The sequence below is a fragment of the Sciurus vulgaris genome, assembly GCF_902686455.1.
Source record: "Sciurus vulgaris genome assembly, chromosome: 16".
Classification (NCBI taxonomy): Eukaryota; Metazoa; Chordata; class Mammalia; order Rodentia; family Sciuridae; genus Sciurus; species Sciurus vulgaris.
The window spans coordinates 6,326,371-6,344,041 of NC_136477.1; the positions used below are offsets into that span (position 1 = coordinate 6,326,371).

The 17,671-nt window shown below is 46.0% G+C and overlaps 1 protein-coding gene across 1 annotated transcript; it reads left to right on the top strand.

Moving 5' to 3' along the window:
* Positions 1-8,872: 8,872 nt before the first annotated feature.
* On the top strand, positions 8,873-9,817 carry OR2Z1 (olfactory receptor family 2 subfamily Z member 1; the record flags this gene model as incomplete). Its single annotated transcript, XM_079115092.1, has 1 exon — positions 8,873-9,817. One exon carries the CDS (start codon positions 8,873-8,875, stop codon positions 9,815-9,817), a length of 945 nt encoding a protein of 314 aa, XP_078971218.1.
* Positions 9,818-17,671: the final 7,854 nt, after the last annotated feature.

Sequence of the window (17,671 nt, forward strand, 5' to 3'; positions counted from 1 at the left end):
TGCTCTTTCATCTCATCGTTTGCTTCTCTGATCATTTTAATTATGTACATTCTGAACTCCTTTTCTGTCATTTCTTCTGCCATGCTGTCACTGGGTTTTATTGATGTAACATCTAGATTTGTTTGCAGCATTTTCTTTCCTTGTTTTCTCATATTGTTCAGGTATCAGAGGACCGCTGAGATATTGCAGATTTCCTCTATTGACTTACAATGTCCCTGAAGATTTCTATATATATCCCCCCTTAGCCTTCAGTAGGCTGAAGTCTTGGAGGAAGTTGATAATGCGGTGCTCCACAAGGAAGCTGCCTCTCTAGGAGTGGTGGCCTTCAGGTGGGGTATAATCCCTGCTAGTGGGCAGAGGTGCCTCCACTTGTTGACCAATGGTCATCCAAAGGGGACCTAGGCTGCGGGTGGAGGCAAGGCCTGTTTGGGCCTGAGTCTCTGGTTTTACCGTCCTTGTGGGGAAACCTCACCCAGCAGGGAAGACTCACCCGGTGGGGAGGTCTCGCTGGTCAGTTCCCTCCTAGAGGTTCCCCTCAATTTACAGCTACCGCCTGGGCTGGGCTGCCTTCCTCTGCAAAGTTCCCAGGGGCCTGGCCCTGCCTCCTGGGCCTGGGAGCCTCACCCTTCGCAGATGAATCTCCTTAGGCTGCCCCTCCTCAGAGAATCTGCCCGCAGGCCTGGAACCTTCGCTCCACCCTAAGCCTGTCTCTGTGCGGCTCTTCCACCCAGAAGCCTCCTAGATCCTGGGACCCTGCTCTGCACCTAATCGCCTGGCTATGCGGCCCCTCCTCTGAGCAGCCACCTGGGGCCCCGAACAATCGCTCTGAGTCCCAGAGACCCGCCACAGGCCTCTTCCTCCAGACAGCCGCCCAGTATTCTGGTGTGGTCACTAGGAGTCCAAGAAACTCACTGCGTGCCTCCTCCTCCCACCAACCACCCGTAGCCCTGGGCAATCACTCACTCCAAGTCGAAGTGACCCTCCCCGTTCCTCCTCCTTCTCCAGATAACCCCCCGGGTGTTCAGGAGCGGTCACTCTGAGTGGCTCTGAATCCACGTGACCCGCTGCACGGGTCCTCTGGGCAACTGCCCGGAGCTCTGGTGCGGCCACTCAAGACCAAGCGACCCACCACGCTTCTCCTCCAGGTAGCCCCCCTGTGTTCAGGCGCTGTCACTTTAAGTCCAAACAACTCACCACTCGCCTTCTCCTCTGAGCAGCCGCCTGGAGCGCTAATGCAGTCACTGCGAGTCCAAATGACCCGCCGCGCTCCTCCTCCTCCTCCTCCTCCTCCTCCGGGCAGGCCCCGGGTTCAGAAGTGGTCTGAGTTCAAACAGCTCGCCACGCAGCCCCTTCTCTGGCAACCGCCTGTAGCTCTGGTGTAGTCACCCCGAATCCAAGCGGCCCCACTCCTTCTCCTCCTCGTCCTCAGGGCAGGCCCCGGTGTTCAGAAGCGGTCGCTTAGAGTCCAAACAGCTCGCCGCGCAGCTTCTCCTCTGGCAACCGCCTGTAGCTCTGGTGCAGTCACTCCGAATCCAAGTGGCCACGTTCCTCCTCCTCAGGGCAGGCCCCGGTGTTCTGAGTCCACACCTCCCCTGGGCTCTCCTCGCCACTCCTCCCCTGGGCAGCCGCTGGAGCCCCAGTGGTTGCTCCGAGTCCCAGCGCTGTGCCAAGCGGCCTCCTTTACAGCGCTCCCAGTTGTCCGCGTTCACTGCTCCAGCGGGGGGAGGGGTGTCTCGCCGGCAGCTCTACTTCACAAAGTTCCCTGTGTTCCGGGACCACCGTCCCATCCGGGATGCCTTCCCAATGGGTGAGAGTCACCCGGCTGCTTTGAGTTGGTCCCAAGTGTCTCAATACCTCCTCTTTTGAATCCTGAGTCCTGGAGCAACATGAAATGCAGCCACCCTCTAGGCCGCCATCTTGAAACCTCCGAAATCTAGCATCTTTGAGATAATATTTGCCTGGACATTCCAACTTAGGCTCACACTCGTTATTTCCTAGACTTGACTAGGTTCTTGGGAATGGAGAGGAGCACTTCTGTGACACGGTATTTTTTGTCTTCCATTTCTCCAAGGATGACACAGATTTTATTTACATCAAACTAAACATAATGTTTTAACTTTTTGTGGTACTGAGGAATGAACCCAGGGCCTGGCATGTGCTAGGCAAGTGCCCTACCACTGAGCTGTATCTTCATCCCTAAAGGTAATTTTTAAATAAGATGATGTGTAGGAAAGGGGTCCCAAGTAATAGCAAAGGAGAGTGTCCCTAGATTTTGCTGATGCTAAGAGAGGTCATGATGTCCCTCAGTGTGAGCCTTTCTCTGCTGTTTTTGCTTGTGTTGAATTTGTTCCCCAGAGACTTTCATATTTTGGCAAAAGCAAACCTCTGATAAGTTCCCTAAAAGTTGAGAGAGTGAAGAAAATCTTGGAAAAGGAATCCATGGAAGAAAAACATGACTTTATACCAAAAAAAACTGTCAACAAGTACATTTATTATTTGGTCAACATGAAACAATGTTTTAAGTATTTCTCATCCTAACAGGATAGTTTTTTTATGGATACTTATATGTTTTTACTGATTTCAGGTACATTTAAAAAAATTGAGTTTTAGTTGATGTGCAACTCAGTCTTTTCCTATTTGCAACAATGGAATAGAGTCCCAGTTGAAAGTTTTGTGAACATCTACTTTTCAGAAATGGATAACCAACATTAATCAGGAGCCACCTATGTGAAGAAAATGGTAGTGAAAAGCACATGGAAATGGCAAAAATATGAAGCTGGTATGCAGAGAGTGAACATTGCATGCGAAGTACAAACACTTCCTTTGCTATGTTTCTCTTCTCTTTTTCTTTAGAACAACATGAATCAGTTACAAGTAATTTTGATCATGGTTTGTCCCAGTCATTCCTACACCCTTCCTTCCACCCTCCCACCCACCCTCCCATCCATCCATTCATCTATCCATTTATCCATCCATCCATCCATCCATCCATCCATCCATCCATCCACCCATCCACCCATTCACCCATTCATCCATCCATCTATCCACCCACACATGCTCTCTTCCACCCACCTACCCATCTACCCATCCACTCATTCATCCATGCATTTATCCATCCACCCACATGCTCTCTTCCATCCATCCATCCACCCATCCAACATTGATGCCAGCCAACACGCAAGATGTTGAGGATCCAAGACCCATTGCCTCTTTTCCTTATCTTGACTTCCTTTTTTAAACTCCAGTCTTCCCCATCCCTGTCCATTCAGTAAGGCATCAACATATCATGTGCCTCAGATAGCAGTTATACAGAGATATATAATTGTAGGCTTTTCATCATTGAGGGCCAGATGGTCTCTGGCAGTGTAATTCCAAGTGTGGTCTGTGAACCACTGTTGTACTTTGAGGAGAAAGGGACCTTGGAACCAGCTGTCAATTAACTATATCCCCAAGCCTTAGTTCAGCTGATGTTGCTCCTGTACTAAGACCTTGCTCATGAAGGAAGCGATGAGTTAAATTGCTTTCTACACAAGCTCCATGTAGACTGTCACAGCTTTGAGCACTGTTCTATGGTCTGCATGGAGAACAGATTTCCTGATGAATGTTGAATTCAATTCGGAAGACCCGGCTGTAAGGAGTGTTGAGCTAAGAAGCTCCATCCAGGCTCAGAGGTAGAATGCAAATGAGATCAAGTGCTAATGTCTGCCTTGGGGTTGGAAGTAGAAAGTGGTGGCATGGTGCCAGGAATTTGCCAATAGCTGTTTACTATGTGTCAGGGGCTTGCCATTGGTCACCTTGCTGCCACCTGTCTGACTCGGCTTTGCTTTGAACTGCACTCCCACTATGCCTTGGCTTTCAGAAGCTCTCCTGTTGTCTTCAGCATGCTCAGGGTAGCCTGACTCTCTAGTCCCTGCCCTTTCCCCTGACTCTGGCCAAAGACACGCCATAACCATGGGCACTAGATCTACATCACTGCTTCTCCTACTCTTAGGGGCTCCTCAAAAAGAGTCTAGAAGAAGGCATGTCCTGACTCCTCACTCTTCCACCTCCATCTCGGCCTTATTACTTAACACAGCAGAAATCTCCTGGACATCAGATCTTCTTAAGCATAGGAGTCCATTTACACTAATGGATCCTTTCATTCCTTTCTCCAGATCCAAACAAAAGGACTTGACTGTCATATTCAATTATCCACCTCAGTGCTGCCCATCTTTCCTGCGGCTGAGAGATGAGTAGATGTTTTTCCATGCTCCTCCAGGGATAATCCAAATATCAGGGGCTCTAGGCTTCCATGCAATTAATTTTCTCCCTAGCAGAAAGGCAGACCCAGAGGATTTCTGATGTAACAGTTGCCCCTGGAGCCCTATCCATGGATGTTATCTTTGCACAGACTAACGTGGCCCTGGTTAGACAAAGGGACCGAGTGGAGTTGAATGCTCATGGGCAACCTCCTCATTCTGTTTGCACACAGATTCTGGTGAGTGAAGGTTAGTGCTTGGAACCCAGGCTTCGGGCTCTGGTGTACAGGCACGATTTAGAGACGAGATATTAGCAGCAGGCAGGACCTAGAGAACTGACGATGTTGTTTTCCATGAGCACGTTGGGTTTTTGAATGGAATGATGGATTCTTGTCTGTTTTTGACATCTGCCATCCCACAGGCAGATGTGTGGTTGTTAGAGTGATTTCCTGTTTGTCACCTCTGCTGTGAACACATGCAGGCCAGATCTATGCACATCAAGAGGTCACCTGTGTTGATGTCCAGCACTAAGAGGTGTTAGAAACAGTAAGGAATGGACACCAGACCTGGGCAATGGACTTAGGTCCAGAGAAATGTGTCTGGTATTGGTTGGGGTCACCTTTAGCTTCCCTTGTGGGGACTCAGACATCCATAGTAGTCATCACCTGGAGATGTTGCCAGCTCAGAATTTCAGGGCAGACAAGTCAAACATTAACTCCGAGAAAGAGGCAGCATTCAGAGCAGAGGGATACTGGATTTCGGATGTGGCTCAAATCTTATCCCACCCTGTTAGCAGCTGTGTGACTTAGGTAAGTCACTTACCTCCTCTTAGCCCATTAGTCTGTAACATTAATTCCAACAAAAATATTTGTCTCGCAGAATGTATTCACTCCACAGCTGCTTACTGAGTAAGCTCCACCTTGGATCCTTGAGTAGTGGTAACTGAATGTGAGAATTACATAAATAATATGTGACAGTGCCCACAGTCAATGGCATTAGGTCCATTCAGAGGGATGCACATCCACAACCTCCATCCATCTCCAGAATCTGAGGCTTCAAGTCCTTGAGCAGATAACACCTCGCCAGGTGCCCACTGCAAAGTCAGCACTCAACTGGTGTGGACCCCTTTCAGAGTGGAGAGACGTGAGGGCTGAGGAAATCAGAGTCACCTGGGCACATAACAGCCCTTGACAGGGATCTGCTGTACATGCTGTTTTACCAGTTGGGATATTGAGAGACTGGAGGGGAACACTGGACTCTTAAGTTGGCAGCAAATTGGAAGGATTGTTATTTTTTTTCTGTAAAAAATCATGGAAATAGATGTTCCGAGGATTTATGCTCAGTTAGAACTTCATATAATTAAAAAGTAAACTTCTAGAAGAGGAATTGAGGAGTGAATCAATCTCTGTAAATCAATTACAGTAAACCCATCTCTGCTGAAGCTCTAAGCCAGAGATTCTCAAGGTGGTACAGGGGGATGTTTGGCACCATCTGGAGTCACTTCGCTTGTCATGACTTAGGCGTGAGAGTGCCTCCGGCATCTAGTGGACGATGAGGTCAGGGATGCTGTTCCACGCTCTGCCACACACGGACAGGTCTCCACGACCCAGAAGCCAATAGTGCCAAGGCAGAAAAACCCTGCTGGAAGCCGTAGGAGCTGGGGACTTTAAAGACTGCCAACAGATTGTAGAAGGGCAGGTAGATGCTACTCAGTAAAGACAAGGACACCACAGAATGGCACTGAAGAGTATGACAGAACGGGGTCAGGCTGGACCATGGTGGGGGCACCACGCAGAACAATGGCAACAAGAACCAGCAGGGACCAAGAACGTCCTGTGTACCCGGCACCGTGCTCAGCATGGCACTTACCCAGCACCGTGCTCAGCACGGCACGTCCAGCCAGCAATCTATTTCTGAAAATGTTTTAAACTGACACATAGTAATGGTATGCTGCAGCCGGCGCGACCAAACTCTCGGGTCCCGTGAGGGTCGAAGGGGGATAGGAAAATAAAGATTCACAAACAAGATTTCGAAGATTAAGCTGGGATCAGGTGGGACCCTGCCCTCTGATGGAGATGCAGATCTAAAGAATTACGCCAATCTTCAACTGCCTGTAGCTATGGTATAGTCACTCCGAATCCAAGCGGCCACGCTCCTCCTCCTCCTCCTCAGGGCAGGCCCCAGTGTCCTGAGTCCACACAGCTCTCCTCGCCGCTCCTCCCCTGGGCCACCACCGGAGCCCCAGTGATTGCTCCAAGTCTCAGTGCTGTGCTGAGCGGCCTCCTTTACGTCGCTCCCAGTTGTCCGAGTTCACTGCTCCAGCGGGGGGAGGGGCGTCTCGCTGGCAGCTCTACTTCACAATTTCCCTGCATTCTGGGACCACCGTCCCATCCGGGACACCTCCCCAATGGCAGAGACTCACCCGGCTGCTTTGAATTGGTCCCAAGTCTCTCAATTTCTCCTCTTTTGAATCCTGAGTCCTGGAGCAACATGAAATGCAGCCATCCTCTAGGCCACCATCTTGAAACTCCAAAGTTGACATCTTAACTATGTTAAGTCTAGTAAATCCATCAACATAGATATTGCTACAATTTCAAGGTTTTCTTTTAATCAGCATTTTGTAATTTTTATTGCATAAATCTAACAATATGTACAGAATTTAAGCTTTCATTATCTTAAAAAAAAAAAAAAGAATTACGCCAATCTTTATTTATATATGTCTCATTATCAGGTTAAAGACTAGGCAACCATTCTTTGTATTCACAGGAAAGTTACAGAAACTATGTGACTTTTCCGCAGTTGCAAAGTGCAGTGTAGCTCTCAAGAAAGTCCATTGTTTAAAGTTACTGTGAAGCAGGCAGGCTCAGGAGAAGCAGAGCTGGTGAAAGACTGTGGTTGTTTAGCATAAGAATTCCTCTATTCCTGGGAGCTGTGTGCCTGAGACCAAGGTCAGAACTGAAAAGACTCTTGCACAGAGCCTCCTCATGCAGGGCATTGCCACAGCAGCTGAGCATCCTATGCCCTTGCACAGGAACATTCCCAGGACCAGGCATCCCACAGCCATGAGGTCATCAGAGACCCCCAGTCTCAGCCACTGCTCTCCACAACTGTATATTTTATGGTGTGATGTTTCAACGTACGTATGTAATATGTCATGATCAGGTCAGGAAAACTGGAGTACCCATCACCTCAAACATTTATAATTTCTTCTGTGTTGGGACATTCAAAGTTCTTTTACTCATTATTATGAAATATTTAATTAATTGTTGCCAACTGTTGTTATCCTGTGCTACCAAGCATTAGGAGTTATTTCTCCTACCCATTGACATTCCTGTGCCCATTAACCATTCTCTCCTTATCCCCACTCCCTGCTCCCTTCCCTTCCCGGGCTCCGGTATCCAGATTCCATTCTCTATTTCTTTGGGATCAATGTTCTAACTCCAACAGCATTAGTCAGAATGTGTGGTATTTGTCTTTCTGTGCCTGATTTATTTCTCTTTATGTAGTGTCCTTCATTTCCATGCATGTTGCTGCAAATGACAGACTCTCATTCTTTTTAACTAGTTGAATAAGATTCCATTATGTATATGTAGACATTTTCTGTCTCCATTCCTCTGCTGAAGGATCCCCAGGCTGTTTCCACTTCTTGGCCATCACAACAATAAACCTGGGAGTGCAGGTGTCTTCTTGACAGGCACATTTCAATTCCCTTGGCTACGTACCAACAGTGGGATTGCTCAGCCAATGATCTTTAATGTCTTTCTCCTCCAGAGAATTAGTGATGTTTACAGTTTATTGAGCACTTGCCATGTGCCATGCATTGGACTCAGCATCCTCCTTTGCTTTGACCTTTACAGCCTGTGATGTGGATTCCTGCCACCCACTTTCTGGGTGAAGAGATGGCTATCGAGCGAGACCCCAAGGTGGTGCACTAATCCAGGCTGTCTAGCTTTCCTGCTGGCGCTCTTCCTTAACCACCAGCTGTGCAGCCATGTGCTTTGTTCCTTTTTCTCCTCCAACTGCCTGGAAGACGACTTGACCTCCTGCACTGTGCCTCCGATGTTGGAATGGTGGGAGGGGCATGGGATTCCTGGACAATGTGAGTGTGCCTGGGAGCTTGTTGAGGGAAGGGTGCATTCCTGGTTTAAGTGTGCAGCTCTTGCTGGTCCGTGGTGATCTTTCTTGTGCACTTCATTCACCCACATGATTATTATTAGACACATACCGGTGTCTCAAAGTGTCCTTGAAGTTGGTTCAGACCTGCTGTGGGCCACTACTTTACCATCCAATGCAGTGAAGCCATCAAAAATAGCCAAGCTCATTGGCCACTGTCCTTCCCACCACCTGCAGCTGTTAACCCCCCATGAGCTGCTGTCATGGTGCCTCTCTGGTTTGCACTCCTTAGAGTCATCCTGTCAGCGTGGCTACAGTGACAGCTCCTGACAGATTTTTCCTTGCTCCATGTTCTCACCCAGGCATTTGGACTCTTCTCTTCGTTTTCTTGCTACTTGCTTCAGCCTGACTTTGTCTCCTGACTCTTTTGGAATCTCACCTTTCCTTTGGCCCCAGGACTCCTGGAATGAAGGGTATTGGAGCATGCCACCAAGGTTGTGCTACAGCAAGCTGGGAAGAGCATGAGGGATGTGAATCAGTCGGCAGCCTCCAGCTTCATTCTGGTGAGCCTCTTCAGTCACTCAGGACCACACAATGTCCTCTTCTCTCTGGTGGCCGCCATGTTCATCATGGGCCTTCTGGGGAACACCATTCTGCTGTTCCTGATTCGCCTGGATGCCCGACTCCACACACCCATGTACTTTCTGCTCAGCCAGCTCTCCCTCTTCGATGTTGGTTTCCCCCTGGTCACCATCCCCAAGATGGCCTCAGACTTCCTGCAGGGAGACGGTTCCATCTCCTTTGAAGGGTGTGCAGCTCAAATATTCTTCCTGACCCTGATGGGTGTGGCGGAGGGCGTCCTGCTGGCCCTCATGTCATACGACCGGTACGTTGCTGTGTGCCACCCTCTGCAGTATCCTGTGCTCATGAGACGCCAGGTGTGCCTGCTCATGGTGGGCTCCTCCTGGCTGGCAGGTGTGCTCAACGCTTGCACACAGACCTCCATCACCCTGCACTTCCCCTACTGTGCCTCCCGCACCGTGGACCACTTCTTCTGCGAGGTGCCAGCCCTGCTGAGGCTGTCCTGTGCGGATACCTCCGCCTACGAGCGGGCGCTGTCCACCTCGGGAGTGCTGATCCTCGTGCTTCCGCTTTCCCTCATTGCCGCCTCCTATGGCCACGTGTTGCGGGCTGTTCTGTGCATGCGCTCGGAGGGGGCCCGGAACAAGGCCTTGACCACGTGCTCCTCGCACCTCACGGTCGTGGGACTCTTCTACGGAGCTGCGGTGTTCATGTACATGGTGCCTGGTGCTTACCACAGCCCACAGCAGGACAACGTGGTCTCCCTTTTCTACAGTCTTGTCACCCCGACTCTCAACCCCCTTATCTACAGTCTGAGGAACCGGGAGGTGCGGATGGCTTTGGTCAAAGTACTCTGCAGAGCTGGGCTCAGGCCAACGTGGTGACCACACCCGGATCTGCTTGCACGATCGCAGTGTCCCTCGATTCCACCTGTCTTCTCAAAGCACCCTTAGTGGTGCAGCTGCCTGGGCCTCATGTCCACAGCAAAGCGTTTGTCCTGCTCCCCCAGGCTTCATGACTATCTGCGCGCCTTCCCCACCGGGGACTTGTGGAAAGCAATGCTAACGGCCCCAATCACTTTTAGTACCTCCGTTAACACGGTACTCCTGGGAATGGAAGGCCTACGCTGTGAAGCTGAGCTCTTTCTGTTATGGAATCGATAATCATACCAACAACAATTAATTTTTGACAACTTGGTCTACCATGCATCTATTATTTCATGCTCAAGACAGCATTAAAATATTTAAGAGAAAAAGAGACCTGAAAGAGAAAAACAACTCACCAATGGTCACACTAAAAGAAAGTGGCCAATAGGGGACTTGAACCCTTATCTTCTTATGCCACAGGCCACCCTCCCACCGCTGTGATGTTTGCTTGCCAAGTGGAGACCCATGACTGCAAGGTGTTAGTGTGTGTGTTAGTGTGTGTGCGTGTGTGTGTGCATGTGTGTGCATGTTGGTGGGTTGTCTAGGCAACATTTGGAAGACCACCTGCTTCTTGAAGATGTGAATTCCTGCTTCCAATGGGGAAGGGTCAACTTAATAGTATTTGCAAAATATTCATTAAAATTTGGGGTCGATTGAGGTGTGCATTGTTGATCAGGGTCTGGTTACTTCGTCAACCAGTTAGTATTTTTGGGGGGGGGGGGGTGTCAGTGCTGAATTTAGCTTCTTGTCAACAAATATCCAGCTATTGAACCAGTTTCAACTTTGAAAAAATAACAGTCTTATCAAGGTAAGGTGAATGTAAAATAAATTGTGTACATTTAGAGTGTGAAATTTGACAATCGTGACCTGTATGCACACACCTGTGAATGAATCAAGACAGTGATACGTACGGCTCACCTGAAAGTTTGCTTGTGCTCCTTTGTCACTTCTTCTTTGACCTTCTCCAAGCAGCCGTTGATATGTCCAAGAGCCACTGATGTCTGTACAGATTAGTTTCCATTCTCTAGAGTTCTACATGGCACATGCATGGTTTTTGTGTGGCTTCTTTCCCTCTGCAAAGTGTTTTGAGTGTCGTTCATCCTTGGAGCCATAACTTGTTCCCTTTTATTGTTGAGAAATATTCCACTGTACACAAAGACCACGTCAGATCTCACACCTACTTTCTCTGTTATGAGCATGGCGACCTAGGCTTTCTTTGAACTGGGTTAGCATGGCATGCCTTGTTCCATCATGGAACTCATTTATGTCTTCTTATTCAAAGTGCCTTTATTGTTGACAGTGTCTAATTGGGTCTTGCTGTTTCATTCAATCTGACCTTCTCTGCCCTTGTCACTGAGTTAAAGTGCACAAAACAGAGTGAATTCTTCTGAAGTGCACAGCTCATGGCTGAGAACTTTCACCATGTCGTGAAAGTTCCAAAGTGCTTCTATTATTTCAAAATGAGCCCGTCTGTCCCCCTGAAATTCATTCCTGTCTGCCACTCGTGTTAGACCTAGAAACCACAAATTTCTTGTCTCCATGCATGTGCATGTGACAAACGTTTCAAATGAATAGAATCACACGTGACTTTTTGCATCTGACTTTTTTCATTTAGTGTAATGTTTTTGATATTCATCTGAGCATGAATGTCTCAGTGCTTCATACCTTTTTTATTGGAGCGCTATTGTTATATATAGTAGTTGGGTACATTCCGACGAGATCATACATGCAAGGAATTTGATTTCAATCCCCGTCCCGCTTCTCCTCTCCCTCCCCTCCCCTTCCATACCCTCCTCTTTTCCTCCCTTCCTCCTCCCCTCTATTCTCCTCTATTCTGATTCTGTCTTTGCTTATTTGCTTATTTCTTTTTAATTGGTGTTTGTCCATATACACAAAGGAGGTATTCCCTTGGGTACCTTTACACATGTTTGTAACACGATTCATGCCATTTTTCCTCCCCTTTCCTGTCCTCCCTCCCTCCCTCCCTCCCTCTTGTTCCCCTTCTATTCCTTTGGTGATCTCTGTATCTCTTCGACACCCTATCCACCCCTGTCTGTGCACCATCTTCTTTGCCTTAGCTTGCTCTAGCTTCCACATACGAGAGAACACATTTGAACCTTGACTTTCTGAGTCTGACTAATTTCACTTAACGTGATGCTCTCCATTCCCATCCATTTACCAGAAAATGTCATTCTTTCTTTCCTTTGTTTTGGTGGTGCTAGGGATTGAACACAGGGCCTTGTGCATGCTAGGCAAGCACTCTACCAACTGAGCTATATCCCCAGTCCCTATTTCATTCTTCTTTATGGCTCAGTAAAACTTTGTTTTGTGTGTGTGTGTGTGTGTGTGTGTGTGTGTGTATCACATTTTATTGGTCCATTCATCTATTTACAAGCATCTGGGCTGATTTCATAATTTGACTGCAAGCTCTTTATTACTTTTTATGGTTGCACAATATTCCATTGCAAAGATACACCACATTTTGTTAATCCATTCATCTGTTGATGAACACTGAGTTGTTTCCATGTTTCGGCTAGTGTGAATAGTGCTGCTATGAATGTTAATGCACATGCTTTTGTTTAAATACCTACATTCAGTTTTTTTTCATATATACCTAGGAGTGAAATTGTGGGGCCATATGGTAATTTTATGTTTGTTTTATGAACCATCAAAATTTTTTTTCACAGTGACTGCACCATTTTATTTTTTTATTTTTTATTTTTGGTACTGAGGATTGACCTCAGGGGCACTCAACCACTGAGCCACATCCCCAGCACCCCGCCCTTTTTGGTATTTTATTTAGAGACAGGGTCTCACTGAGTTATCCAGTGATAACTTGCTCTTGCTGAGGCTGGCTTTGAACTCATGATCCTCCTGCACCATTTTAAATTCCCACTATTACTATATGTAGGTTCCAATTTACCATACCCTTTCCCAAACCAAATTTCCATCTTTTAAATTATGGCCATCCTAGTGGGCATGAAGTTGCATCTCAGTGTTGTTCTGGTTTGCAAATGACTGATGGTTTAATGACAGGTGACACTGGGCATATTTCAATATGCTTATTGACCATCTGTACCTCTTCTTTGGAGAAGTGTGTAGTCAAGTCTTCTGCCTGTTCAGAACAGTTTTCTGTTGTTTGCTTTTAAGTGTTCCCTATGTGCTCCGGACACCAGACCTTGACCACATAGAAACCAGCCCTTCTAGGCTCTTCTTTCACACTCTGTACAACCTGTTTTGGTGCATGACAGTTTTGACTTTGGTGAAATCTAGTTTATTTTTCTCTCATTGCTTGTTTATTTGGTGTCATATCTAAGACTGTTGAATCCAATCTAAGACTGTTGTCTAAAACTCTTTTAAGAGTTTTAGAGTTTTAGCTCTTACATCTAGGTCTTTGGCCCCCATGTTACTTTTGTATATGGTGTTGTTATGGGGTGCAACTTAAGAACAGACCGATCACCACTGAGAAGTCCAAACTTGAGAGTTTTTATTAGGCCGGCCAGCTGACTGTCTCACACAATGCCCCAAAAAATGGCTATTGGGAGAACAGCCCCGACCACAGGGTTGTAGGGGTTCTTATACCAAAAATCATATCAATCATAAGTGTCTGTTGCTATGATTCAAAATTATAAACTAACATCATGAGATCATCGACAGAGGGGGCAGTGGGTCAAAATGACTCTTACCTAGGTATAAACTAAAGAATGGTTACTAACATCCACACAATCACTGTTCATATGGTACATTGTTTAGGAGCAATAGGAATCAAAAGAGAGCAATTTTTCTTTACATAGGAATTGTCATTCTGTATTGTTAAACATGTCACACTAAGTAACTGAGGATGGGTCCAGAGGCGGGGTGTTCCTATGGGAGAAACTTGTTTCCTACATAACATGGAGTCTGTTAAGTCATTTCCCTTATAGTCTGGCCTGTAACATTCTCATGGAGTCAGCTCTGTCAGCCCATCACAGTGTGAAGTGTGACTACCCAGCTGTACCAACACTCCTTGTTGAAGACACAGAAAAGGGTCTTGGCACCCTTGTTAAAAACCACTTGCAGGGGCTGGGGTTGTGGCTCAGTGGTAAAGCACTCACCTAGCATGTGTGAGGCAATAGGTTTGATTCTCAGCATCATATATAAATAAATGAATAAAAAATTAAAGGTCTATCAACATCTAAAAAAAATATTAAAAAGAAACCACTTGGCAGAGATGCAGGAAATTACTTGCAGAGCCTTATGCCTGTTCCGCTCCCGTCTGTGAACAGCCTTCTGCAGCAGAGGTTGATCGTCATGCTTTACAGTTAGTTTTGAAACTGGAATGTGTGAGTCCTTCAGGTTTTTCCTTCTCAATCTTGTTTTGGGTATGCAGGATCCCTTGTGATTTCACAGGAATTTTGTGATCAGCTTCTACATATCTGCAAAGTCATCACTGAATTTTAATAGAGGATCTGTGGATTTCTTTGGTTGGTATTGCCATCTTGACAATATTGAGTCTTCCTACCTCTGAACATGGAATGCCTTTCACTTTTACTTATTTATTTATTCACTAACATGTTGTAGTAAAATTTTGTCAGTGGACATCCAGTTTTTTCAACACCATTTATAAAAGAATCCATTCTTCCCCACTGGGCATTTTTGGTGTCTTTTCAAATATTAGTTGATTGTATATTTGTGGGTTTATTTCTGGTCTCTCTTTTCTGTTTTATTGGTCTATGTCAGAATCATAATGTTTTTAAAATTTTTTTCCATTACTTTTTACTGGTTCATAATAGTTATACATAACTTTAGGATTCATTTTTGACATAATTATAAATGCACTGGAGGTCTTTCTATCTTCTAAGGTCTTCTTCCATTTCTTTCTTCAATGTTCTATAGTTTTCATTGTAGCGGTTCTTCACATTCTTCACGAGATTAATTCTCAGATATTCTTTGCGGTTATTGTGAATGGGGTAGTTTTCCTATTTTTTTCCCAGCAGATTCATCATTGGAGTATAGGAAAGCGATTGGTTTATGTATGTTGATCTCAAATCCTGCTACTTTGTCTCAAAAAATAAAAAGAACGGATGACATGATTCTATATTTAGAGGATCCAAAAACCTCCTCCAGAAAACTTCTAGACCTCATCAATGAATTCAGCAAAATAGCAGGCTATAAAATCAACACGCATAAATCTAAAGCATTTTTATATGCGAGCGATGAAATAGCTGAAAGGGAAATGAGGAAAACAACTCCATTTGCAATAGCCTAAAAAAAAAAAAAATAAAATACTTGGGTATCAATCTAACCAAAGAGGTAAAAGATCTCTACAATGAAAACTACAAAACATTGAAGAAAGAAATTGAGGAAGACCTTAGAAGATGGAAAGATCTGCCATATTCTTGGATAGGCAGAATTAATATTGTCAAAATGGCCATAATACCAAAAGTGCTATACAGATTCAATGCAATTCCAATTAAAATCCCAATGATGTACCTTACAGAAATAGAGCAAGCAATCATGAAATTCATCTGGAAGAATAAGAAACCCAGAATAGCTAACGCAATCCTTAGCAGGAAGAATGAAGCAGGGGGTATCGCAATACCAGAACTTCAACTATACTACAAAGCAATAGTAACAAAAACAGCATGGTATTGGCATCAAAATAGACAGGTAGATCAATGGTATGGAATAGAGGACACAGACACAAACCCAAATAAATACAATTTTCTCATACTAGACAAAGGTGCCAAAAATATGCAATGGAGAAAAGATAGCCTCTTCAACAAATGGTGCTGGGAAAACTGGAAATCCATATGCAACAGAATGAAACTAAACCCCTATCTCTCACCCTGCACAAAACTCAACTCACAATGGATCAAGGACCTTGAAATCAGACCAGAGACCCCTGCATCTTATAGAAAGAAAAAGTAGGTCCAAATCTTCAACTTGTTGGCTTAGGATCAGACTTCCTTAACAGGACTCCCATAGCACAAGAAATAAAAGCAAGATTCAATAACTGGGATAGATTCAAACTAAATAGCTTTCTCTCAGCAAAGGAAACTATCAGCAATGCGAAGAGAGAGCCTACAGAGTGGGAAAATATCTTTGCCACTCATACTTCATTGAGCACTAATTTTCAGAATCTATGAAGAACTCAAAAAACTACACGAAGAATACAAATAACCCAATCAACAAATGGGCTAAGGATATGAAGAGATGCTTCTCAGAAGATCTACAAGCAATCAACAAACATATGAAAAAATGTTCACTATCTTTAGTAATAAGAGAAATGCAAATCAAAATTACACTAAGATTCCATCTCACCCTAATTTGAATGTCGATTATCAAGAATACAAGCAACAATAGGTGTTGGAGAGGATGTGGGGGAAAAGGTATACTCATACATTGCTGGTGGGGCTGCAAATTAGTGCAGCCATTCTGGAAAGCAGTGTGGAGATTCCTTAGAAAGCCTGAATGGAACCACCATTTGACCCAGCTATCCCACTCCTTGGCCTATACCCAAAGGACTTAAAATCAGCACACTACAGAGATACAGCCACATCATTGTTCATAGCTGTTCAATTCACAATAGCCAGACTGTGGAACCAACCTAGATGCCCTTCAATTGATGAATGGATAAAGAAACTGTGATATATATATATACACACACACACACACACACACAATGGAATATTACTCAGCAGGCAAATGGATAAAATTGGAGAATATCATGCTAAGTGAGATAAGCCAATCTCAAAAATCCAAAAGACGAATGCTCTCACTGATAAGCGGATGATGACACGTAATGGGGGGTAGGAGGTGGGCAAGAATGGAGGAAGGGGGGACTGTATAGAGGGAAAAGAGGGGTGGGAGAGGTGGAAGGGGTGGGGCGGAGGAAAAAATAACAGAATGAATCAAACCTCATTACCCTATGTGAATGTATGATTACGCAAATGGTATGCTGTTACTCCTTGTACAAACAGAAACATTTATTTACAATAAAAATAAAAATAAATTAAAAAAAAATAAAAAAGAACGGAATGTAGCCTAGTGGTAAAGCACCCTTGGGTTCAATCCCCAGTACTAACACACAAATCCAAACAAAATCAACACCAGTACCACCAAAAATACCACACATGTAAAAAAAAAAAAAAAAAAAAAAAACTGAAAAAACAAGAAGACAATTTCTCCGGGGATTGACTGGACTAACTGGGTGCAACCGCGAGTGAGTGTGGATATAGAGGTGCCAGGGAACTGGTCGGTCGGATGGATTCCGATGGCTTTATCCTGCAGTGGCGGAGGTGGCCTGGGTGCGGCCGGCAACCAATCACAGCAGCCTGGGGCCAAATCGGCAGCGTCTGGCCAGTCCCCCGGCTGAGGTCTCTCCCTCTGGGAAAGCAGAGGATCGGCGGTGGGTGCTTTCCGCGTGTGGACACCGACTGCAGCCTGCGGACGCAGAGAAGCCCCCAGAATCTGTCAAAGAACCCCGGACGGTCTTGCAGGGCGGCGCAGGCGTCGGGGCTGCGGGTCGGGAGTGGCTGGAGGTGCGGGTTGGTGGCTGCAGGAGGAGTCAGGCTGCCCTGAGCCGAGGCCACCGGGAAAGCGCGGGTGCAGGTGACCGTGCCCTGTTGGAAGTTTTCTCCCACCTCAGATCCGTTTGCCAGGCTGCAGTGGAAGGGCGCTGGGCCGGAGGCAGGGGCTGCGGGGGAGCATCTCAGCACAGCATCGTGTTGTCTGAGGAAGGGGCAAATCCGCCCTTCTCTTGTGTTTTCTTCTACTCCAAACACGGCAGTCTTAGACGACCTGCGCACATACAAGTGCCAAATTGCTGGC